The sequence below is a fragment of the Anolis sagrei genome, chromosome 1, assembly GCF_037176765.1.
Source record: "Anolis sagrei isolate rAnoSag1 chromosome 1, rAnoSag1.mat, whole genome shotgun sequence".
NCBI lineage: Eukaryota > Metazoa > Chordata > Lepidosauria > Squamata > Dactyloidae > Anolis > Anolis sagrei.
Window position 1 is genome coordinate 301,380,896 of NC_090021.1, and position 27,604 is coordinate 301,408,499.

The window sequence follows — 27,604 nt, forward strand, 5'->3', positions numbered from 1 at the left end:
TCAATAAAATGTCAAAGTCTTGCTTATTGTCATTTAAGGGACAAGGCTGTTTTTTTAAAAACTTACCTTTTTTGTTAATGAGTCATCTGATTCAGAAGGCATTCTAGTTGATACATGAAACATTACTTCCACAGTAGAGGTAGAAAAATATGGAGTGGTTAATCCAGTGCTTTTGTTTTTCTGCAACCCTCCCATGAAGCCACAATGGTTTGTAAGATTTACCTAAAATGCAGAAATCATCACCATGTGAGAAAAAAGTATCAGCAAGAATAGGGGCTTTTATCAAAAAGCATCCATTCATGTAGGGTTTTTTTAGTAGCCATGTTTGTCTCATAGCATAAAAAATGTAAGTGACATGATTTGTATCATTCTGAATTCTATTATATTTTATACCACTCCCACAACTGTATAAATACACTTCACAACTGGAATATCGATACGTATTGCATCTGAAGAAATGGGTTTATATCCTCAAAAACTGATGCTAATTAAAAACTAGTTAGCATTAGTGGTGCTGCCACATAGCCTTTTCTCTTTTTTCCCTTCCTCCTATTTATTAATGTGTTAGCAAAGTCATATAAAGTACTCAGGTGGGATCTGATACATCATTACTATTTTTTTAAGCTGAAGATCCTAGTTAATGAGGTTAACAGGAAAGTCAATCAAATTATGTAGCACACAAGCAATTCCAAAATATTCAGAAAAGGGAACAAGAAAGCACACAGAACTATATTGTTTATAATTGCTAAGTTTTTTCTATTACCAAAACTAATTTTAAGTTCACATTCTTATCATTAAAAGGGGTGTAGCGATCATGTGAGGGTAACAGCTTAGGAAAAGCTGATGTATAGAAATATAGAAACAGGATGTATTGTGAACTTTTATTTCGTCCAATGTTGGGAGGTCAGTTAAACTGTATATGGTAAGATAAAACATAATAATATAGGGATCGGATCTTTATGAGAGTTCACTAAATCGAAAAAGAATTGTTCATCAGTTTTTCCATGGAATAAGTACAAAAAACCCAACAACAACAGATAACATGAAGAGTTGAGCTTTTGGTCTCTTACAGTTTTAATGTGTTCTTTCTGTGTTTTTCTAACCAGTCTTACCTACTCCATGTGGTTAGACATGTATCACATCATTATTGTTAAGACTTTAAAATTAATTTGAAATGTATGGTGATAAGCACAATATTGCTAAAAAATACATCCCCAGATCTTTAAAAGTTTCCTATGTCTGATTAGGCATTTTCTTTTTTATGATATTTAGCCTGATGAAGAGAAGAAAGATGCCTACCACAGACAGGTTTTGGGAAGATTCTCTTCCATCAGTTCTCCAATAGTCTCAAAAGGTTTAGCCTGTTGAAAATCAGGACATCTTCTCACCGCTTTCCAATGTGAATTCTTGAGTAATTGCTACTATTATCCTTACATACCATAATAAAACTATAATCTATAAAGTAAAATAAATTATTAAAAAGTAAAGAAAAGATACCTCCCAACCAAGGCCTGCTACAAAATCCTCATATGCTTGGCTTCCTCCAGTATTAGTAAGGATGGAGTGTTTATCCTCTTGACCCTCAGCAACATAAAATACTGCAATTTTGTGCGTCTCTCGGCTGTAAAAACAGAACTGCGATTATGTGAGAATGTACTCTAAAGTCACTTTGAAATCAAGACATACAATCTAGAATTTCAAAATCTTAGGCCTCCAAACATAGGTAAAACTATTTAAATATCTAGGTACCAAAGACAGATTGATGCTGGTATGATGTTGCCAATTTCCTTGGCTGCCACCATTATTTTTAGAAAGAAAGCAAGAACTCAAATGCTACTTTGTTTCAATTGATAAATTCATTTAATTCCAAAGCAGTTCACAAAAGATAGATAGAACAAAACAGTAACTAAAAATAAACTAAAAATAAAACTGCAACAAGAGTAAACTAAGAAAAACAACCAAATCTATTTATAATTCTTCAATAAAAACAAGAGTAACTGATAATTAACAATTAGGAAAATGATTTGAATAAATGTCTTCCAAAGAAAGTCTTGATTTTGAAGTTAATGGGAAATAATTATTTTTCTCTCTCTTGGAAAGCCTCAGCTGTTACATTATTCCTTTCAAGATATCTTTGAAAAAAGCTTTGCTAGAAAGCTAAGAAATAAACTACAATTTAGTGTTTTAGACTGGCTTTCACAAACAGCCAACTAAACACAATGGAAATTAACTAAGAAGGATTTGAAAGTCATTCCTAAAAACAGTGGCTTGAATTTGAACAAAACAATAATTCAGGATTCCATTGGAATCCCAGCTTAGCCCAAATGTCTCAATTGCAAGTAGGAGTACATAAGAAAACCTTTTGTTCACAGTTTGTTTACCATTATATGGAAACTGGGAACTTTGGCTGGCTTTTCTTTCCACAAGCCACAGTCCAGTTCATATACAACGATAACATGCTATGTATGGAAGACCTGTGGCTCATTTAGGTGTTTCTGCTTGCAGCAGGAAGCAAGTGGAAGTGATCAAACTGTGTGCACCAGCATGCTGGCTCGCCGACAATGAGCCAGGAATCTTGAATACTGTCATATAGTGACGTGAATGCAATGAATCGCTTGGAGGTAAATCTTACTAATTTGAGCAGAAAGCAGCAGGAGTAACCAGAAACAACTCTGCTTGTTGTACTGTAAAATATAATGTATGTGCACTTGAGAAAACAATTAACTGATAAAGAAGATTGCATATTAAGAGATAACTTGCCATTGTCTTGAGTCCAGATTTCTAAGTTCTCGAAGTAGCTTTTCATTTTTTTTCAAGAGATGGAAGCTTCTCCTAAACAGGAAAATTTAACAAACATTTCCATCATCTGTGCAATGACAGATGTAGGACAGCACAACAACACACATGCCGTTCCATTCATGAAGTCTCCTATGGTTTTCTTGCCTTTTGAAAGGCTTTTTCCATATCAAAGATAAATAAATCTTTAAAAAATACATACATATAGTTTTTTATTATCCCAGTTGGCCTTTTGCATCCTTGTTAGTGCCTTGAATATAATCCCCACTTCATTCCACTTCTTTCCATTTAATCTGAACAGGACTCCCTTTGGAGCACATAAATCCTGCTTTTTAGTAGGACAAGCAATAGCTGTTTAGTGAAAAAGGTACTTGCATGCTGGCCAAAAGAGCAAAGGCAGCAAAGACAAACAAACAAGGGATTCAATATAGCAGGGTAAAACAAAGGTAGAGGTTCTCCTGGATTAGCGATACAATTTAAAAATCCTAATGAAGTTAGCATGAAAAAATATATTTTTCATATATTATTTGGCACACTTAAAAATGTGACAAATATTAACAGTACTGTATTGACAAAAGAAAACAGGAAAATAGCCTGCTTTGACAGGGAGTGGTTAGTGCAACAATTTGAGATCAATACACAGTGGGGGGAAAGTATTTAGTCAGATATCAATTGTACAAGTTCTCCTATTTAAAAAGATGAGAGAGGCCTGAAATTGACATCATAGGCAGACCTCAACTATGGGAGACAACATGAGAAAACACATCCAGAAAATCACATTGTCTGGTTTTTAATTAATTTATTTGCAAATTATGGTGGAAAATAAGTATTTGGTCCATAACAAAAGTTCATCTCAATACTTTGTTATATATCCTTTATTGGCAATGACAGAAGTCAAACGTTTTCTGTAAGTCCTCACAAGGTTGGCACACACTGTTGTTGGTATGTTGGCCCATTCCTCCATGCAGAACTCCTCAAGAGCAGTGATGTTTTGGGGCTGTCACTGGGCAACACAGACTTTCAACCCCCTCCAAAGGTTTTCTATAGGGTTGAGATCAGGAGACTGGCTAAGCCACTCCAGGAACATGAAATGCTTCTTACGAAGCCACTCCTTTGTTGCCCTGGTGGTGTGCTTGGGATCACTGTCATGCTGAAATACCCAGCCACATTTCATCTTCAGTGCCCTTGCTAATGGAAGGAGGTTTGCACTCAAAATCTCATGATACATGGCCCCATTCATTCTTTCATGTATACGGATCAGTCGTCCTGGTCCCTTTGCAGAGAAACAGCCTCAAAGCATGATGTTGCCACTCGCATGTTTCACAGTAGGTATGGTGTTCTATGGATGCAACTCAGCATTCTTTCTCCTCCAAACATGACGAATTGTGTTTCTGCCAAACAGTTTTACTTTGGTTTCATATGACCATATGACATTCTCTTCTGGATCATCCAAATACCCTCTAGCAAACCTCATTTGGCCTGAGATATTTACTGGCTTATGCAGGGGGACATATCTGGCACTGCAGGATCTGAGTCCCTGGTGGCGTAGTGTGTTACTGATGGTAGCCTTTGTTACATTGGTCCCAGCTCTCTGCAGATCATTCACTAGGTTCCCCTGTTTTTTGCTCACCATTCTTGTGATCGTTTTGACCCCACGGGGTGAGATCTTGCATGAAGTCCCGAATTGAGGAAGATAACCAGTGGTCTTATATCTCTCCCATTTTCTAATTATTGTTCCCACACTTGATTTCTTCACACTAAGCTGCTTGCCTATTACAGATTCAGTCTTTCCAGTCTGGTGCAGGGTGACAATTTGGTGTCCTTTGCCAGCTCTTTGGCCTTCACCATAGTGGAGTGTGATTGCTTGAGGTTGTGGACAGGTGTCTTTTTATACTGATAACAAATACAAATAGGTGCCATTACTACAGGTAATGAGTGGAGGACAGAGGAGCCTCTTAAAGAAGACGTTACAGGTCTGTGAGACCCAGAAATCTTGCTTGTTTGTAGGTGACCAAATACTTATTTTCCACCATAATTTGCAAATAAATTCATTAAAAATCAGACAATGTGATTTTCTGGATGTGTTTTCTCTAGTTGTCTCTCAAAGTTGAAGTCTACCTATGATGTCAATTACAGGCCTCTCTCATCTTTTTAAATGGGAGAACTTTTTACAATTGGTATCTGACTAAATCCCCCCACCCCCCACTGTAACTCATATAAACACTTATTCATTTATTGTATCAAGTGTTCTAAACATAATGGTATGCCTCAGAGAGAAGCTGGGCTAATTAAATATCTGGTTAAGTATATTTAAATAGTTCCCAAAATGAACAGTGGTCTTTTTCTATGTTTACAAAACTATAAACTGAAATAAAGGTTTTAATTTAAAAGTTTGACTCTTTCACATTTAAGAAAACTACAAATTCAGTAAGTCTCTTTTTGGACATCTGACCTTGTTATGTAGTAATAGAGAACTGCTGCATAATTTTGATGTCTTGTGCAGTTATCTAGAACAGGTTGATACACACCCTTTCCTATAAAAATGTTTGAAAGATATAAGCAGTAACAAACAGTTTCAACTGACTATGATTTATATCAGAGCTTAAAGAGTGTGTGTCCCACCTGAAATCTTGTGACTGCTCTCACTAACTACAAGCCCCAGGAATTTTGCAGGAGGCAGCCACAGAATTTCAGACGGGATGCACACTCTTTGCCTACGCTCTAGTGTGGTAAGGTACTATATTTCAGAAATCAGGTTAGTGAGGGAAAAATGGTGCATCCATGGAGGAATTTAGGGACGAATACAGAATAAAAATGGATAGACATCCCCTTTCTTCTTTAAATCTGAATTCAAATCTGACAGAGGGATAAATGCAGAATTTGGAAGTAGCTTCTTACAGCTACTTTGGAATGTATTACTTTCAGGTGTAAAGTGGAAGGCTCCATTTCATTTCCAGTGTAACACAATAGTCAATCTTATCTGATGCACACAAGTAACTTCTCGTTGCTTGTTCAGGGGAGGGAAGACTATTGCCAATATTTATATGAGAGGCATATTTCATATGAGAGGCGTATTTCATATGAGATTCGTATTCATGGCATCAACCAAAATAGCAGACAATAAGTGATGAGATATTCTAGCCACCACAAGGATTACCTCAACAATGGCTATACAATGCTTTCAGGATCAGTAGCAGCAGCTGCTGGGAGGTGCTGTGGCCCTTATATAAGGAGTGGGTAACATACAGTCCACATGTGGCTCTAGCCTATTTTTGAGCCCCCCCCCCCCATCTACTGTTTTATTATTTTATTCAGAACATGGAGGAACACTTTCCTGAAGCACTAGGAATTGTGATCATTCCATAAATAGAAGTCTGAAAATGTGGTCTTTGTTTCAAACCCCAAAAGTTATTGATTGGTCATTTCTTCTTTGAAATTCAAACACCTGACTTTTTATACCCTAGAGGTAAAATGGCTTCCATATCCATCAAAGATTTCCAATTCTGCTTTGAGTCCTGTCCCTGCTGGCCTTGAAAACGAGGATGCTAGTAGAAATGGGGTTTGGTCTGGACAAGCATAGCAGACCCTTTTCTCCCCTGATATATTTCAGAGGAACTGCAAAATCCACCTCTGAATATTCCTTGCCTATGAAAATCCTATAAAATGTGAGGGATCATCACAAGTCAACAGGCAACTTTTCAAAATACAAATTATGAGAACATTCAATTGCATTCTGATGTAAGCTGGAAATACATCTAATATTTTGTAGTACTTTACATTACCAGAGTGAAGGAGGTAAGTGTGGCTGCTACTGTCAGTGGCAGCCCTTTCTCTTTACTGAATGATAAAGGCTGAACAACAAAGAACAGCAAATAAAGTTATCTTTTTACCTTTTATCCCAAGAATTCATTCCCAGAATACTAAGAAGCAATCTGCAATAGTAAAACGCTGAACAGGGCTTCTGAGGGGTTGGTTCATCCTGCTCCATAGCCTTCATATTTAAGTCACTGAAGTGCTTTTCAACAAAATCTCTCTCTTCTGTGTGTTGTTTGAGAATTGCATTGATGACATCATTTTCCTGCTTTTCAGAGACACAAACAGGTTGAGGAGCAGGAACATTAAGTGATACCCCTGTCCTTTGCAAGCACTCAGGACTGGTAATTCCTATATAGTGCAAGAGCTCATCAAGGGCATCTTCTTCATCCCGGATTGTGTCCCATGTTGGCATAGTCTCTCTAAATTTCCTTTTTACTGGGAGTGCAGTTCCGTCTTTTACACACAGTTCTTCTACATATGGAGAACATTCTGAGGCCTCTTCTGGTTTGTCTTGATGGGCTAATGAGAGCACAAAAGGCGTTGGCTCAGTTAACCCACAGAGAGGTGGAGGTCCGTACAGAATGGCAGAATCCCATGAATATTTCCCAGAGAGATCACGTACAATAATTCTGACATTTGAATTAGCAGATGCAAGTCCAGCAGACAAACCTCCTCCAGGCATGTTCTCTTCTGCTCGGATTTGTATACATGAAACTAAAGTTGTATTGTTTAATACAAAAAATTGGAGGTTGGGATTCTCAAACAGGTCAGGGGAAAGCTCGGGACTTTCGCTGTAAGGATTGTCATTGTTTTCACATACTTGACTTGTTAGCATAGCAGGTCCTCCGCTCATTGGATAATGGCCTAAATGGTTTACAAGATGAGTAATCACAGTGCGAGCTGCCACAGAGATCAGTCCTTGTTGCATATGAGATTTTACTGAAAAAGAAAGTGACAAATATAAACAATTAAAAAACCAACAGCAATATACAAAAGAAAAATTTAAATGTGAAGGATCACAGTATGATTCACATGGAACCAGATTACACATAACACTTACAATGAAAATGTTGTTTTTCTAAAGATTTTAAGCATTCCGAGAAGCTACAAGACCAAAGAAAGCTAAACAGTTTGAAAAGAAAAGAAAAAAAATTCTGATGGCAGTTTTTCGACTTTTGTATGAAATAGCAGAAGATGAAACATTTTCATCCTGCTGTGAACTTTTTGCCTCACAACATCACAAAGCAGACAGTTAAATCATTGTTGCTGCTACCTTTTCTTTCTAAACCACCTAACCTTTTCTAAGCACTGAGTACAGAGAGCTAGTGAAACTTAATAGTCATAGTCTTAGATTGGATTCATGTTTTTACTCACACAGATTCAAGAAATTCACTGTATACTATTCCCCCTCTCTCAGTCTAGCCTACCTCAAAAGGTTGTTCTGAATACAATTTAAGGAGGAAGACATCCATGTATGCTGCTTAAAGTTCCCAGAAGGATGAGATATAAATATAACAAATAAAATAAATTAACACCATCCCTATCCCAACAACACAGTCTGTCTAAAGCAGTGGTTCCCAACCTATGGTCTGTGGACTACCTGTGGTCTGCAAGAACTAAAATATGGTCCGCGGCCTCATAGTTACTACACCATTGCAATGAGAGTGACTGGTTTCGCAAAACCCTCTTAGAGTGCCGAGGCTTATTAAATATAGTTTTCTGTGGATGAGCAGATTGTGACTATAAATGCTGTAAATAAATAAATAAATAAGATCGTCTAGGGAGGCCCTGCTCTCAGTCCTGCCTTCTTCTCAGTCACGACTGGTGGGGATGAGACAGGGCCTTCTCAGTGGTGGCCCCTCAGATATGGAAGGCCCTCCCAACTGATATTAGATCAGCCCCCTCCCTCTTGACTTTCCGGAAAAAAGTGAAAATATGGCTATTTGAACAAGCCTTCAGAATGTAATGCAACAGTCAAACATGAAATTAGACAAAAGTAAACATTGGAACGGCTCAGATGATGATTTTTGGACAATGAAACTCACAATGAAGGCATTGGTTTTATATGTTTTTAAAAGTTTTATTGAATGTATTTTTAATTCTGTTTAAATGTCATTTTAATTGTAGATTCTTATACAAATTGCTGCCTGGTTGTAAGCCGCTTTGAGTCACCTTCGGTTCGAGAAAGGTAGGATAGAAATATCATAAATAAATAATAAATAATACTGGATGGCATATGTTCTGTGTCAGAAACTAGAGCTGAAGCGATCTATCCAATGCACCCCAAATAACCAAACTGAATCTAAAGTTGACCAAAAACTAATTTGTAATACTTTTGGTACTAATGTTGGAGAGTGGTCTCTGGCTAAATTGGTCCCTGGTCAAAAACAGGTTGGGAACTACTGGTTTAAAGATATTGTGATGAACTTTTTAATCCCTGCCCCATATTTATATTAGCCAACTAGTCTAAACTGGCTCAGAAACACCAAAAATACCTCTATTGACTTGCTACCTTGTATACAAAATGGAGCCCTGTTTTTTCCTTATCTCAAATTATACTTAATCTTAGATAGGAGGGTAATTTCACAAGTCTCCAAATCCTCCCTCCCCCCCCCCCCCCCCTATATACAATACCACTTCACTTCCTTGTCTTCTTTGGAAGCATGCAAACTAAGTGACTCATGTTGCTCTGCATGCTGTCTCAAACCATCTTTTGTATAAGGGATTCCACCCATGCCCTGAAACCTAAGCAACTGAAACATAACTGGCTAAGTTAAGAAAGACTTTTTGGTTTATTTGAAACTCTGCGGTTTTGTTGCTTTCCTTTATTTGTTTTTCTGAATAAGTCATTTTTAGATACACTGACATGTCAGGCTGCTTCCATCCCTCTTGAGCTTCTGATGAGCCCCAAATCCATTGTATTGAATGGGATTTGGTCCTTAAATCCCATGTTTACTGGTTTGGAATTTGGTTTTAAAACCAATTTTAAGACATTACTAATTGCCTTAATAAACAATGCTTTATATGTTTACATTTAATGTTTTAAATCGGCAATGCTTATATTTTTCCTTAAAAATCTTATACTGTCACATACCACCAAGACGTAACTCAAGATCTGAAACCACAAAGTGCATTACATATTGATTTGAAGTTGCTTGTCAAGGATCTTCAAATTTGGAGAGAATTGAAGAATATGGAAATGCACATACTCATATTACAATATTTTTACTGGAATGGTTCCACACAAAACAGCAGCAGCAACAACAACAATATTTATTTACTTTATTTCTATCCTCCCTTTCTCCTGATACTGGGATTCGAACAGTTGATGTGGCATTTCACTTATAAGTCTTAAAAGAACTTTAAAGACAAAGCAAAATATTGCTTTTGCATGCCAGAAGCTGGAAAGAATCCACTATAATGTATAAAATGTATTTGCAACATACATAACTATATTCTGGTCTTAAAAGACTGCTGAAATTCATTGTCCAACACTCCATTTATCTCAAGATGGACCTTTGGGATCAATATTTCTGTTTCAGGGTTTCATAATATTCTTAACATTCAAACTGTCTTAGCGTAGCAGAAGGAGCAGAAATCTAAATAAACTTTATTCAATGAACCAACTCAAGTTTTTTCTCCACCACACACATTTCCAGTTTTTGCAGAAAAATAAGGGTGTAAAACTTATAGCAATGCATAATTTTATGGTGGTAATGATAGTTTTACCTGAAACCTCTGCAGATGATAAAGTAAAAAGAAAAGCAGAATAAAAAGTATACAAGACAGATTATGATGATGACAATTATGAAGAAGTATAACCTAGACTCACACTCAAATGCCTACTATACTCAGCTTTGGGTCCTTAAATTGTCTGGAAATACAAAGGACTACATTGCCATATGCTGAAGCCCCACTATTTATTTTGAGTTGTGGAAAATCTAAAGAACTTGTTTCAACTGGAAATCTTGGGCCCGGGCCATTCATATAATCAATGAAGCTTCTGCCAAGGGAGTCTGAGGTACTGAATTGGTAAAAGCCCCTGTGTGAAGCCACTCTTACATATGCTCTATTCAGAACCACATATTTCTGTAGAAACAATCCTCACCTTTTTCTGACATATGCAAAAGGGCTTGATAATCAAGTGGGTTAAAATAAGGGAGAAGAAATATGCAAACTGGGGGTAAGGAAAAAATATAAAAGAAACACATCCCCATCAGGAGTCCTTAATGACTAGAGTTGGATCTTGTTTACTGACATTATATCACCCCTGACGACCAAAGCAACTAGCTCCATTCGCTGTGTAGAACAGCATTTATAGGGGGCTATGGAATTATGGAAAGTAAAATGCTTATTTGGTACAGCTAAGCCAGCACTATAATCCTTGGGAAAAAAACTAATCAATGAAGTGCCTCATCTAATCCTAAAATTTACAGGAGTCATCCTTGAAAATAATTTAAAGAAGGAGGTTACTAACTTGGCTAAGATGACATCGCAAGGTAGAAATGAAATTTCTTATTTAGGATTATAACAGGAAACCTACAAATGAAGGATAGCAATTCTAGGGTTGTGTGTAACAGACATTCATTCAAAAGGGGAAAAACCTATTCAAGGTTGTCTTTTCAAATTGTCAGATCTCACACAGCATTTGCTGCAAACCCATAATTACACATTATTAGAGCACACAAAGGCAGCAAGGCACAAAAAGCTACTGCAATTCTCTACACTTGCAATGAAACATGTAGGGGAAGTTAATTTTGGCAAATTCTTTAAATATTAGTTTTGCATAATGTGTATAGGTGAAACTGTAATTAGGGCAGAATGAATCCCTCAATGCTTCTTTCATGCTGACCCTGCGGATGATTACTCTGTGCTAATAAGACCACAGCCATTTGACAAAAAGCCAACTACAGTACCTTGCTTCATTCTTCAGTAAATTTAATAATTACCGCTCCTCCTGCCAACAGTTCTCAAATCAGATTTGTTCAATCCAATACTGAGCTTATTAGAGGACAGCTCTGTGTTCAGAATTCTTTGGCCAAAAAAGTACTTGAAGATGATGAAACATGCCTTAGACAAGGGCACAATGATTAGCCATTTTCTCCACATAAAAAAAACAGCACGAAGTCACTACAGACCACAAAATCACCTGCTGTTAGCACACAGCTGCTACAAAAAGGTTCTGCATTTATCTAGTCCTTAATACCTTTAAGGAAGCCTAAAGGGAACAGCTTAATATAGGAGGAGAATGACACTACACAGAATATGTGGTATCCATATTAAAGCCCATCTTCTCCAAATTTTCTTCCACCTAGACCACTTCATATCTACTAAAAGAAACATGCAACTTAAAACTTTAGGAAATCTTTATTTTTAAAGGAAAAAACATACTGCCGACATTGGAGAGCTCTTCTGCAAACAAGTAAGGTTCAGATAAATATTGCTGAACAAGATCCACATAAGAGAAACTGTAATGATTAAAAAGTTGTTACATACACATTTATATTGTTTTTATTATTGCTCAGCATGTTGTATCTGCATCTTGCCTGGACAAGTCAGATCAGGATAAAACATACAATATACATTGTGTTACTTGTTTATCAATGTACAAAAGGGTAAAGATCCATATTAAATTGATTTTTAGATTGAGAATAGACTTATTTCAAAAAATAAATTGCAATTACTGCTCATTTATTGCCATTGATTCATATTGATTATTTTCTATATTGGCATTAGCTTTAATTCAAAATCCACATCTAGATAAACACTCAGGTTTGGAAATTTACATAATTTAATCACAAAGAGGAATGTGTTAAGGTAAACAGACCTTCTGTGACTGGCTGGAGTTTTGAAGACCTTTCTGAATCAGGTGAATGTAATGGTTCGGGCTCCTTCAAACTTTCCAAATGCATAAAAGGATCATAATCTGGAGACGCCAAATCAGAGAGGCTTATAGGAAAATATTTTGAGTTGCTAAAGCACTGAGATCCATAGACACATCCATGAAGAACCTATGAATAAAAATGATTTTCACTGAAGGCCAGGGAATCAGTATTACAAGTACAAAAGCTAAGATGAAGGGTGGTATTGCCATTTTGCCATATAATGGATAATATATATATATATATATATATATATATATATATATAGTACTTAACCTGTGATTATCTATGTTATATATACAACAAGCACATAAGAAAGTAGTTATCAACTTAACTGGGTAGTAGTGGAGGAATATCTTAGGCTTTCATTTATTTATATTCATTTATTCACTCTATTCCAAATAATATGCAGGTATGTGTTGATTCATAACACTAGTTTTGACCTTTAAAACCATTTGTGACTTGAAAATTCAGAATGCTTCTTTCCTAGTTAGACCAAGAGATCATCCCAGGCCCTTCAAGAGCTCCTGCCAAGTGAAGTATGGCATTATTAAACAGGTGAAGCCTTGGGGAAAATAGAATGTGTGAATATCTGTGTGTTCCTGCCTTCCCTCCAAACCTCCCTTTTAAAAAACAAATTTAAAATATGCAACGTGTTTTTAGAATTATGAATAAAATATTTAAGACAGTGTGTACTTGTGTTTATTTTCTGTGCATTATTTCTAAAAAATTAAGCAGCTGATAGATATTTATATTTTGAATAGCAAGTCACAAGGAATACCCAGGTATGGCTTGTTATATGGCAATCTAAAAGCAATAAATGAATAAATAAACAAACAAACACAAAGACTTGCCTTTTCACATTTCAGAAGAACTAGAAAAAAACTATATAGATCTAAAATGGTATAAGATACTCAACAACAATAATAACAATTTATTACACCCAAGAGATTACATATGATCATCTTTTTTATGATTTCTACATTTCTGGTACAGGAGTTTTGGGAAGAGTCATAGTTAGTTAGGGTTGCGAGATAAGGATTTCCCAAGTCTTGAATTTTCAGAGGTATATTCCTGAAACTTAATGATAAGCCCTTCTAATGTGACTAGAGGGAGAGGTCCCTGTTGATGTTACAAGGATATTACAAAGGGCAGTTCCTAGTGATATCAATAAGCATGATATAGCAAGTATCCACCACAAGCACAGAGAGTATGCCATTCATACAATTTCTAATAAATAAAGCACACACACATGGCACAGTAGGGCTCATGCCCTGAGATTTCTTTCTCCTAAGGAAGAGAAAAAAGGTTCCAGGCCCTGAGACTCCCTAGTCATGATAAGAAATAACCATCATTTATTGAACGATCCAATTGTAGGGCTTCACACAGAAAATATTTCAGTGTTGAAGAGTATGTGGACATATTCTTATTGACTATTCCTTCTACAAAATACTTAGAACCAGAACTATTCTGGGGTTTGGGGGATTTCTGGTTTTGGGGTTTTTTTTGTTTTTTTTAGTACCTGCATGTACATAATAGGTATCTTGGAGATGACACACAAGTTGAAACACAAAATTCATTTCTGTTTCACACATACCTTATTCACATAGCCTGAAGGCAATTTTATACAATTTTTAATAATTATGTGTATGGAATAAAGTTTTTGTACATTGAACCATGTGAAAACAAATTGGTACCTTTTCTTGATTCTTAAGGTCGTGTTCTGTAGGCTTAAAAAGTAATAGGATGGTTTTGGTTTTAATTTTTGAAAATTATCCTTCTCATTGGAAAAACTTAAAAGTGTTAATTACATTTTTTTCAATCACATCAAAGCAATTCAAAATGGGGACGGAGAAGGAAGGAAGTACCTTGTATATGCAGCTGAGAACAGTTTTTTCAGTTTTATCATTTTCAGATCCTGCAGTTTGAACAGGTTGTAACAGTCTCTTAAGAGGCAAGGCCATTATCCAATCCAACAGACACAGAAGTAAAGATACCACCAGCTATAATATAAGAATTTTAAAATTACATAGAGCCATAAAGACCAGATTACATCATTCTCTATTTGTTCTCTTTTCCTTTTAAATTTAATCTCATAAGAAATCAATCTAAAGAATCAATAATAGCACATTGTGTTTTGTGTACTGTCAAACAGTTTTGTAGAAAGAATTCAGACATCACATATATAGGGCAGGATTGCTTTAATCCAAGCCCATTTTGTTTCAGTGGAGAGTTAATCTGAAGCTAAATGCCAAGATAGGCATACCTCAATTCATAAAGGACAGTGAAGCTCCTTTATAAATCCACTCAGCACCCATCTTTCCTCATCCTTTCTAGTTGAAAGTTTTTAAAGCAAAATCAGTACTAAGAGAATGGTGGAGGTCTGGAGAAACACAAACATTAGGTCTCGTGTTGCTCCAACATGTTTACAGTAAGACAATTTTCTTTTCACAAACAGTCTACGAATTGCAGCTATTTTGCACAATTAAGTGTTAAAAATATAGCAGTGGAATAAAGAGGGTCAAGAGATCATTTGTAACCATGATAAAAATGTACACATAATCAAACATATTTGCTGTGTGAAAGTGGTAATGAATTATTCAAATTCAGCAGAAAGTCACAAATGTCATAATTCATTGATAAATACCAGTACTTAAATAAGAAATGCTTTTTAAAATTCATATCCTGTCTTTCTTCGAATATGGGATCCAGCAAAGGATCTAAGTTGCATAACTAATAATAATAATAATAATAATAATAAGAAGAAGAAGAAGAAGAAGAAACTTTAGTCATATCCCGCCCCCTCTCCATGAAAGGACTCGGAGCAGCTTACCAAGGAAAAAGGCCAATATTATAATAATAAACATATAACCAAATAAACCTAAATCACACAATAATTAAAGCATAAAAACACATAAACATATTAATAAAATTCAGAAGGGCGTCACTGATGGACAAGGAGGTGTGTGATGGTTAAGACATAAGCAACAAAAACCTGAAAACTTATGCTTACATTTAGACTACACACTTTGCACCACAAAATGAAATATAAATGCAAGCATAAGAACAATATAGAAGTGAAATAAATAAAAAAATTGGTTACCCTCTTGTCCAGTTCATATGAAGACGCTTCGGTACTAGGCAACAGATGAGTGATGGTAGCTATCAGGATCTGTGGATAGCAAGATTCAAAAAATTACTATGGATTATTAGGTTTTTCAAAATCTTTGATAACAACATATTGTGTGCTGTAGTAGAGCCTGTAAGTAATGTTGCAAGTGGTAGTATGGGTGCCAAAAGGGGGAAAAGGGGTGTTCATGAGCAGGTCAGATGAGGAACAGCAAAGGAAAAGGATCCGCGATATACTTATAGCATCTACTGATGAAGACTCATTCGAAGGGTTCTCTGGTGACGAAGGGTCAATGAGTGAGGGAGAGAAAGGAGATACAATGGATGGCAATCGGGGAACTAAGAGGGTTACTCGGGAGCAAGAATTGAATGAGAAGCGTAAAAGGAAGAGGATCCGGGATAACTTACTGCTCCCACAGAGGAAGAATCATTTGAGGGTTTCACTGGGAGTGATGGGTCTGGGAGTGATGAGGATGGGGATGACACATTGGACTGGACTAAGGTACAGGAGGTTCAGGATGTATGTGCGGTGCCAACATCTAGTGACACATTTATGGGGTTCTTGGGTAATGAGGATTGGCAACCGGGAGATACATCTGAGTCTTGGGGGGGGGATCTAAGTCTTGACAGAAGATGGCGAAGTTGGAGGGATGGAAGCAGAGGTTCACGTGTGGAATCAAGTACAGCTGCAAGAGTTAATGATGGGGCGGAGGTCAGCTCATCTTCGGATGATGATGTGTAAGATAAAAGTAGGCTCTGAAATGGGGACTCTTTGCAGAAGGCAAAGTGTTGGGTACGTTCGTGTATCATGTGGATTTGTCGCTGTCTGTTTTTGTGTCGGGCTTTGGGTTCGGGTTCTGCAGCCTGGAGTTCCTGTTCCTGTGTGTTTCGACTTGGATTGACTTCTCGTGAATGCGGATTTCCCCCTTCCTGAATCTTGGACTGACTTGACACCGCCGTTGCTTAACGGACTTGGAAACAACGCTTCTTTGGACTACTCCTACGACGACTTCTGGACTTCGACTGGCTTTGGTTTCTCTTCCTGCGGCTTCTGTTTACTGTTTTGTGCAGCGTGGTTTGTTTGCTGCTAAATACTGTGCTTTGATCCAAACTTTTTCTCTGGTTAATCCGGATTATATCTCCGTTTGCTTTTTGAACCAAGTTTGGTTAGTTTTTTTGAGTTTTGGCCAGAGACAATGAAGATTAAGTGTTTCTGAGCTTCTGTTTTTGTTGCAATAAACTTTACTTTGGAACTTATACTGTGTGTGGCCCTTTAAGGCGTTTGTGTCTTGACATTGTGTGAGGGATTTTTAATCACATTAATAGTTCACATATATTGTGGCGAACAATATAAAAATACTTATCATATATATCCATGTATAAGTTGATGGCAGGCTTGGGGGCAAAACTTATGGATTTTGATATGACCCATGGACAAGTTATCAATGCAATTACCTCACAATTGCTTCAGTTTATTGTAGTTGACCAATGCAAATATACATTTGAAATGTACTATTGAACAATTCCATTGTTAGAACAATTATTCTCCTCCCATTCAACATGCTGATCATTCCTGCATCACTTAGCAAGTCATATGAAAACACTGTTCTTTGAAGTTTTAGGGTGCTGATTCTAAACTGCTTGTAAACCTGAGTAATGTTGGGATAGCAGTCTTTAAGAGTTATTATCAGTACTGGCAAAATGGATCCTAAACACATTTATGTAGACATCAGTCCCCTTGATTTCCGTATAATTTATTTCAAAGTAGGTATTGAGAATTGGTCTGTCTGCTTTATTTTGCTGTCTGCTCTATTTTAGTGGCTTCTATTGCCTGTGGCAAAAGCAGAAGTACTCCACTGAAAGGCATTAAAATATTCTTCTTCATTCAAACAGTTGTGCCCAAATATATTTATAATAATAATAATCATCATCATCATCATCTTTATTTCTAGACCACTCTCTCTCCCCGGAGGGACTCAGGGAGGTTTATATGTAAAAAGGCAATCATTCAATGCCTCAAAATAGGTGGAAACACTCAAGTAATACAAAATAATGAAGAGTAACAACAGAAAACTTACAACAAGGAATTAAGCATCAAAGACATAAAAACTAAAACATAAATAAACATTACTATGTACACCTTAAAAAATTATGAGACATTACATTAAAAATAGCTGACATTTCCAACAGAAAGATCACTGTTGTCACTGTTTTGTATTTGTGTTATTTGTTTCTTATATCTGTATCCGAGGAATCTGAATATCTGAGGAACTTTATAATAGGTAGCTGCAATTAACTGTTTCATTTTAAAGTTGTGAAACTTAGTGATGGTTTGCATTAATTTTACAAGCTAGCAAAGGTTTCACTGGGATAAAGCATAACAATGAAAATGCTTTATCCCAATAAGATATTAAAACTAAAGAATGTCCAAAGCATTCCAGAACACCAGGGTTACTCTTGAAAAGACATGGTTGGATTTGTAGTGCCACCATCACAAAAGATGATCTCTTCTGCAAATTATTGTGTAGGGCAGAATGGACATTTCAGCCATCATGGAACCACTGCAATTATGAAACTCTACACACTTGATTGTATTTCAGGATTGGTTTGTAGATTAGCCCAGAAAAGTTAGTTGTTGCAGTTTTATTCACTTTTTTTTTACCCTAGAGGAATGACAGATGGAAATGCTTCATTGGCCAGCTCTTCTGTACTATGTCGACAAACCCACTTGGTTTCTATGCTGAATGAACTTTGTGTCCTGAGTGTTCAGCAGAGAAGCCCAATATACTAGGAGGTAAGCAAATCAGAGCCATTTACGTGTAAGATATTAGAGGGATTTATTTTAAAAAGTCAGTGCTTTTAATGCAATGATCTTAATAGATTTACCTAACAAGTAGTATTTTATCTCCAAACCAGAATGGAATGCTACCATGTTCCTTGTAATTCCCCATTCCACCTTATGAGAAATAATAATATGAATATAATATATGTATCCTTAATATCTTTAATTTCATCTCAATTTATTAAAATGTATGCTGAAGCAATCAAAGATGAGATGGACAAAGAATTATTTAATTTCTTCAATTTTATATTGATTTAGACAACAAAACTATTACTTTTATTTAAGTTTATATAAACAGAAGATACAGTGTACTTTAAAAGTGCTATCTGGTATATTAAACCTGTGGTTCTCAAACTCTGGTTCTTTAGAGCAGTGCTACTCAAAATGGTGATCCTTGGAACAGCTGCTATTTATACCTGGCAGGTTTGCGGGAAAGAAAGGACTGTACCCAATGGGCACAAATCCAGTGCTGATCCCTCACACATCTGAATAAAAATGAATTTCTGGAAGCACTGATCTAGATATTTTAGGCTTCAGAATTTCTGAGGACTTTACTATACGGATTGATGCCTTTTATGAGGTCTAATCCATCTAGATAGCTAGAGATTGAGAACCACTATATAAAATTATTTTTTATCATAGTTGTCTTATATGATATTTTCATCCACGGATAGAGAGCATCATCAATAGCCCATTTTCAACATATGATACATTTTGTTGAGAATGCAAAAACTAAGTATTATCCTCACTTTCTTATGCTACTTGAAGTAATGTACAGCATCTTTGAAGTCATAACCAGTAAGGAAATAGGCTTTACTCTTCATAAAAATTAATGGAAGACACTGTTTTACATTTAGTTCTGTGACTCTTTTTAGACATTTTGTTCATTTTGAATGTAGTCAATTATTTTGAAAACCTGAAGGGCACTTGAGAGAGGCTTCATTATCATACAATTTTTCTGCAAAAACCTCATGCCATTTTTCTGCTAAGATTTCCTCCTTCCCCCCAGTTTATATTCTTTACACCCAAATAATACAAACAGCCAGACTACCTTGGGAGGACAATTTTCATCAGAAAAAAATCTGAAAGAGACAGGGGTTAATACACTCTCCTCCCAGTTCAAAATGTAACTACAGAGGTTATACTGTGTAAAATAAATAAGCAAACAAATCTTCAAAGATTCATGGATCTACAATTAATTCTGCTCAAAGGTAATGTTGCTTTAAGAATATCCAGTGGCACACTGTGCTTTCTTTTGGGAAAAAAACTCTCCCAAGCTTCCAGTCTGGAAGTAAATATGAAAACAGATTATCTTCCTATGCAAAGACCCTTTTCAGATCATGATATGCATTTGTTCTTTTGAATGAGTTCAGAGTTTGCAGAAACCTATGCTACAAAATGAACGTAATACAAAAAGTAAACTACATTTTCAATAAAACGATGTATTCTGTAGTATAATGAAAGCTATTAGAATTTTTATTTGTCAATAACTATTTAAAAGGTCTTAATGTTCTTTCCTTTACTCATACTTAATATTTATTTATACTTGACATGGTTAACATGACAAATTTGTGCATTGCAAACAAACTCTGATCAAAACAAACCTTATATGAAAAGTCAGAGAATTTGCAATAGGCACACTTAACTTTTGCCAGTTTAGAAATATAATGCAAAATATTTTCAAAGAGTTTAGATAAATACAAAATTCAAATATTTACTTACTTGAATAATTTTTAATGGTGAATCAGCTTGGTACATTTGCAGTCTGTCTGCATACTGAATCAGCATATTGAGCATATTACAGGCAACATGTGCAACTGTTTTATTTGGAAACTGTAAAAACACAGAAATAGATTATATATACATTGACTTCAACATTATGAAATACAGTTTGACAGATTAGCCTATCATTGCTATTATAAACTCAGAGGAAAATGAGATACTTAACAGAAAGCAAGAGAGCAATAAACTTTGTTATCTATTTTTTTAGCAGATTTAAATCTAAAATTGATAGGAGCTGAGGCCAGACCAAACGGAACTGGTAATGATTGCTTTTGAAATTAAATTTAAGGTATTTCGTGCAATTTGGGGTCATAGGAATGTGTAAATATGATTCCTTCAAATTGACTGAAACCAAACACTCGTTCCTCTGTATAGTGGCTCAGTTACTAAACCAAATGGAGACTATCACCAAGAAATCATAAGATGACTAATTCTCAAGTATAAAATCCAAAGTCAGAATACTCATCATAGTCTTTCTATTTCTATGTATGGTTATCAACTCTTTTTCTGTCAGCAAAGAAAGCTGACAGAAAAAAAGATCAACAATGTTCAAATGTAGTGTTCAAGAATACTCCTATGGGTACTATGGGTAATATGAACCACAAAAAAACAAAAAACAAAAAAAACCCCAAATGAATGGGTCCTACAGCAAACCAGAAGCCAAGATGACTAAACTGAGATTATCATATTTTGCACTTGTTATGGGATGAGTTGACTCACTGGAAATGGTTGTGCTTTGTAAAGTAGGGGACAGTAGGAAAAGAGGAAGATCACAATAAAGACAGAATTAATTAAGGAGACCAAGCCTTGGGTTTGCAATGCTTGAAGTCAAGGCAGTTGAGAACTGGGGCTCTTGGGGGTGTCTCATTCATAAAATCACCACAAATTGAAGCTAATCTGATGGCAAACAGAACAAAAATTGTTTTCATAACCATAAAGCAGTGTTTCTCAAACTGTGCTCCACCAGGTGTTTTGGACTTCAGCTCCTAGAAATACCAGCCATCTTACCAGCTGTTAGGAATTGTAGGAGTTGACATCTAGAGGAGCACAATTTGAGAAATTCTGCCATAAAGCATTCCGGGAATCACCCACAAGGACATCTCTGTCAAGAGGACCAGGAGGTCCTTTTCCTGCCTTCTCTCTGTGTGACCCCAAAACCCTTTCAGTGCGAGTAGGGAAGGAAGTTCCATCACAATAGGGTCAGCTGATAGCATGACACTGGATCATGCCATCTTGAAAACCACTTTGCATTTTTTTCATAACACCACAGAATAACCAATAAACTACTTTAATTTTGAATAATTTTTAATATTTATGATTTAAAATGTAATATTTTGAAAAAAGTTATTTGGCAAATAGTGTGTGTGTGGTATATGTGTGAAAATGTTACTACAATAAAACGTGCAAATCATCTAACTTTTTTGTTTAGCTAGAATGTCATAACTAGCATAGTAAACTTAATACCGAAATACTTGTCTTAATGGCAGGGGCCTCTTATGATTTGCCAAAGGCTTCTGAAGAACCAGGAAAGCAGAATGCAGCAGCCAGAATACACATCGTCTGCTTAAGAGCTTGGGTAGCTTCCAACATATTACAATGAACATCAAAGAAAAAAAATCAGACAAACAACGTGATCACAGGAACCAAAATCAAATGCAGATAGCTGGAGGTGTCCTTCAGAAACTGGATTTGCAGCAAACATATGCTACACAACACAGACAATAGGGGAAGAAGTTGGAGATGTCTATCTAACAATGCTCTGTTGCTGAGTTTAAAGGTAAATAAGAAAAAATGTGGACAATGCAAGCAACATTATGTAGCCAGATTGTCAGCAATTAGATGCCACTGCTTTGGAGATCAGGGGAAAGCACAATTTATTCCACATGAAGCTCTGGCTGCATGCCAAAGGCAATGTGTTCTTCAGAAGAAAATATTTACTATACTGTACTATTTATGTATATACTCAGAATTTTACAGCTATTCATTTGCACTTAGTTATCAAATGATAAATTTATTTATTAAAAACAATATGCATGCTTTTCTTACATGTATCTTATTTTATGAAAATCCGTCTCTTTTTTCCTCTTGCCAGGGGATCAGATTTGAATAAATGACCATATATTTATGTAGTACAGATACATTTTATCAAAGTCTCTGGGCCTCACTAATTTCTCTCAAATGCTAATGCACATATTTCAAAACTGTTTCATCTTCAAAATTGGATTCAATTGTTTTATGTTTAATATGTTTTCAGTTCATTTAAATTATTCAACACCTCTTCAGCCCTTCCTGGGCAGGGTGCCTCCACGGCCCCCACAGCCTTGTGGCAAGAGTACTTCAACAGTCAAGCTGCCCGCTGCCAGCCATAGCAATACCTGCATGGGGCCATAGCAACACCTCTTTGGCCCTGCTGCCTTACCACTCCTGGGCAGGGCACCTCCATGGCCCCACAGCCTCGCGGCAAGAGTACTTCAACAGCCTGGCTGCCCGGCCATAGCAACACCTATTGAATGACTCCTTGTGTCTTTATTGTATACATCAAGATCAGAATGAAGTCCAAAGAAAGTAGTGCACAAATCAGAAACAATTAAAACTTGTAAGCCGCTCTGAATTCCCTTTGGGGGGGAGAAGGGTGGCATCTAAATGTAGTAAATAAATAAATAAATAAATAAATACTGTTTTAAAACGTTGTAATATTACAACCTTCCTTCCTTTTTTCTCTTTATGTGTTATGTCTAAAATTAAAATGTAAACATGAGGGAAGGAATGCGATTTTTAATGCGATTTTCCTGCTTCTTGGTAGGGAGTTGGACTGGATGGCCCATGAGGTCTCTTCCAACTTTATGACTCTATGATTCCATGATTCTATGAATGTCAGACTATGTATGGGAACATTTTTGGTTAAAGTAAGGGCATAGATGTATTTATAAATGAATATATTGTACGCAACATTATGAAATATGGCTAAAAATAATTCGATATTGTGGTTATGCCTATAAAAATCAAGCACCTGTGAGTCCTCCAGATTTCAGTGGTTGAATTAAAAACATGATTGTTCCTCTCCCATCAAACCAATATGACAGATATATCCTTCTTTGTAGCAGATTCTATTTGTAAGGAAGTGAGACAGTGTGTGAAAGACCTTTTTTTTTTTTTTTTGCTGTGGGAAGCCTTGAACAGAAGCTCTTTTCTCTTAGGTACCCTATTCCTTTTTCTTAAATTTAGAAAGCTGTGCAGGAAGAAAGGTATTGTCCATGTAGAATTTCAAAGAATATTGCTTCCTTTGTAATAGGTCATCATTTAAGAAAAACAACATTTGTAGGGCAAAACAAAAGTTATGACAGAATATGATTTTCTGACATGCTAATAAATAAAGCACATGTAAGCTAAGGAATCTGTTTTAACACTGCTCTGGAATGTCTAATACTGTATGGGATTTTTCAGACTAACTTGGTGTCACATCGTATTTATTTGGTGTTATATTTCACTATTAATCTACCTGGACATCCCTCCATTAGTGTATATGGCTATACTTTCATTATTGGAATGGCTGTACCGAAACCAAGAATGCTGAATCTGTTGCAGATCTGATGGCCAGCTGTTGACTACAGAGGGAACATCTCTAGGATGAAAGTTTTCTGAAAGTTCTGAGTAATGTTCTCATTTTCCTGAGAGAGATGGGTAGGATTTTGCTGGTTAACCTGCTCTCCAGTGCAAGACATCCAGGGTTAGATTAACAATGGCTGTGCAAATTCAATTTGAAATAAAGGAGAAAGTTTCTCGCTACAACTAACAAATTGTTCTTACTCACACTCTCAGAAATGACAACGATCTGAGGAATGTTGTAATATCCAAACCAAATATTCTCTCTATAGGCTAAATATACCCATTTTAAGCTTTTCCATGTATATCTTCCTATACTATTGGTCTCATTCACTGCTTCCCATTTATTTACATCCTTCATATAATGCAGTCCCTAGTATTGTCATAGTACTACATAGGAGGTTGGACTACTGCAAAATAAAGCAGAACTATTGCTTCTCATGATAAACACCCAGTGATCCTTTTCATGGGTACTTCTGCACACGAATTGATAGCCATGTATCTTGCACCCATGCATTACATATCATTTTCTTCAATGAAGAATATTTATTTTGTTTCTGTCTACTGAATTTATTCTGTTTCAAGTCAATTTTCCATTTTATCAAATACTCTTAAACTGCAATTCTGTACCAGAATTACCAGAAATTAAGCATCAATGGATTCAGTATGTCTGAGTGGACTATGCAAGACTGCTGTTATTCATTCATCCTCAAAATTCCACAAAGTTTGCTAATATTATATAGACCTACACCATTATTTGAAAAGTGATGCACAGATTATACACTAACATTTACTCTTCTGTTTCCGGGTCTTCTTATTTTTGCAAAAATATTCTATGGGCTCAGTAACAAAGTTTTAAGAACCCGCTTTCCAGATTATGCTGTTCACAGATTCTAACATTTTTGTTAGGTAAAATGCCACAGTCTGTTCTATTATGTTTTCTTTTAATAGAAAGCAATTTATACTTCAGGTTGGTTTTCTGAAGTCAATTCATGGAGTGAATATACTTTCTCATCTAAACTTTCAACAATGGTTCAGCCTCACCTGTTGCTTAAAAAATGGTTCAACCAATAGTGTCTTTCTGTACCATGGATAAGGTTTTGTAGTTACTCAAAAGCCAAGCTATTTTGGAGGGATACATAACATAGCCTTTCACTGCAGGAGTTGAGAGAAGTGATTAGGATCTTTGTGCTGAGGCTTTCATTATGGTAGAGAGACAAAAGTTGTGACTTCACACTGTCTAGAAGAAATAAACACTGCCTATATTTTGCCAGAGCAGCTTGGTTGGAGTTCAGAAAGTATTGCTGCATCTGTGATATAGGCCTGCAATTTGCTTTTGTTAGCTATCATTCAATTTCAATAGTTTGTGTACTAGTCAATAAGACAGGAAGTAGAGCATTTGATATCTATGCTCATTCATGCTCTCGGCAAGAAAAATAGCCTAGTCCAAGTGTCTCCGAATAATGTGTCTTCTCCGGCTTCCAAACAGGAGATGAAGATTTGCTTCTTCCAGACACATACTATATTTTGTGAACTTATATCTCAGTTTAAAAATGAAGAAAAAAACAGGATTCATTTTTCCTCCTCACTCTGAAGCATTAAAAAGAAACACATTAAGTACTATTTTATATAGTATGTATTAATGTTTAAATGTGCTTTAATTACATTATAGGTTTGTGAAAACTTTCAAATAAAAATAGTAGAAAGGACAGGTTGTTTACCTATAACTTTGAGTGGTGATCTATGCATTCATATATATGGATCTTGTAGCTGCAGAAATACACTACCCGGAACTTGTAGTTAGCAAAGTTGCAGTGGTAGCAATGACATGCTCTGTCTGCCATTTTCCCAGTTCCAACTTTTCCGGCATAGTGGCAGCAGAAACATTTAGTACTAAAAGCACCAATGAGGAGAGGAAGGGCGGGTCGTTATTATTTGAAAAGCATTTGTTACAGGTAAGCAAATTGTCCTTTTTTGTGGTCTCTGTGAATCACACATATGGGAATTAATCAGCCAGCTCATTCATCTAAAATGAAGGGAGGCTAAAACTTGAAGACAGATGAACCTATCAAAGGCTGCATCACCCTAAACCCCCATGTCCTGGTGATATTACTAAATGAAAGTAGAAGAGCATACCGAGACTGTGTGCTCCAGTACAGGTAGAGGAAGGGATGCCATTAAAAAGGTCCAGGATGTGGCAATGGCTCTCATGAAGTAACTCATAAAGGTGTCTCTCAGAGTTAAGTGTGCAAATTTGCATGTTTGGATGATGATCTGAAACAACTCTTTGTAGCTGTAGGAAGTGCGCATCAAGGGTTTTCTAACTTCCAGGAGGATGAAATACATTCTGCTTCATGGCAACACAGATCTAACCTCAATGTTAGAATTTCAGTCTGTGGAACTTCAGATGCAGGACAAGGAAATGAGACAGGCAAGCAAACATCCTTGACTTGCAAAAAAGGAACATATCACCTTCTGACATTCTGCTGCAAAAACAAGGCAAAAGGATGTTCTGTGGGGTTGCTGAAAGGTTCATCTGTGGAACGTTCTGTTTTGTAGTACAGGAGGTAAGATTCTGAGATGGACCTCCTCAGCTGTTCTCCTAGGAAGCTTTGGACTACTGCCACATGAATGGCTATGAGCTGAATCTTGTTGTGCTGGTAGAACTGTACCAGGAGCTCCAATTTTATTTGCTTTGCATTTAATGTTTGTTATAGTCCTAAGTTTCAGGGACTCTGCAGATAGGTGGCTTCTTTTGGCTGCAAACATAGGGCAAGCCACCTGTCAATTATCATTAGGTTCTCTGGTCCCGCCCCTTTTTGAGTTTTGGAGGAAATAGGAGCCTTTTTGAGTCAGTCCACACAGAGAAGTGTTTCGCACAGGACATAAAACGAAGAGCTCCTGTAGAAAGCTTCGTGTTCTACAGCTTGGCCGGGGAGATATACAGCCTACAGCTTGGCCGGGGAGATATACAGCCTTACAGCTCCTTTGCTGAGGGACTTCAACCAGCCATCACTGAAACCTGAACTCCTTTTTCCCTGGAAGTCTTCAAAGCTCTGCTTGGTAAGGGTCTCTCGCGGAAGCCAGACATAGTTGGTACCGGGTGCAGGGGCTCCACGCCAACAGAGGAAAGTACAGACTGCCCAGATTAGAAGTTAAGGATTTCCCCATTAGTTAATATACAGTTATGAAGATAGTGCCTGTTCCCAGTGAACAAGATTGCAAGAGCCAATAGACTGTTAAGAAAGCTTTAAAATACCTGTTTGTTTTCATAAATAAAGAACTTTGTTGGACTTACTTTAAGCCTCTACAGAACTTTGTTTTGGGGAGGTCCAAGGGCCTTTAATCTGAGGCAGCCCCGGCGTCCCGTTGGGCACACAGAATTTATGTTCTGTCATATGCACAGGCCCAGCGACAGCACACTTGTGTTGATGGCACTAATGACATAATTATGGAAGTCAAACTAGGCAACTTTGTGGCACCTGCTTTGTTGACATACCCCATGACTGTGGTGTTGTCAGTCTATATCTCAACTACCTCCTCCTGAAGAAAAAGAGGCAGAGTAAGGTGGACTGATTGAGTTTGCATGTCTACTTGCATGAGAAACTATGTGTGTGGCAAATCACATACATAGTGTGGCTTGTTGAGGGAAATATTGGCTTGCATTTGAACAGATGACAGGTAGGCACCTATGAAATGGATGCTCTGAGTACACAGCAGGTTGGACTTGTTGAAGCCGACAGATAGGATGGGA

General features: G+C 36.6%; 1 protein-coding gene across 11 annotated transcripts in view; it reads right to left on the reverse strand.

Annotated features, from left to right (window-relative positions):
- The window catches only part of RALGAPA1 (Ral GTPase activating protein catalytic subunit alpha 1), a 165,988-nt gene that overhangs the window by 42,250 nt on the left and 96,134 nt on the right, over window positions 1-27,604 (reverse strand). For all 11 annotated transcript variants that reach the window (XM_060759103.2, XM_060759130.2, XM_060759110.2 and 8 more), the window contains 8 exons: window positions 20,188-20,298; window positions 15,598-15,666; window positions 14,363-14,497; window positions 12,440-12,623; window positions 6,687-7,551; window positions 2,761-2,832; window positions 1,498-1,621; window positions 67-222 (listed from right to left, as the gene is read on the reverse strand). In XM_060759103.2, coding sequence (XP_060615086.2) covers window positions 67-222; window positions 1,498-1,621; window positions 2,761-2,832; window positions 6,687-7,551; window positions 12,440-12,623; window positions 14,363-14,497; window positions 15,598-15,666; window positions 20,188-20,298 — 1,716 coding nt within the window. The remainder of the gene's footprint in view (window positions 1-66; window positions 223-1,497; window positions 1,622-2,760; window positions 2,833-6,686; window positions 7,552-12,439; window positions 12,624-14,362; window positions 14,498-15,597; window positions 15,667-20,187; window positions 20,299-27,604) is intronic.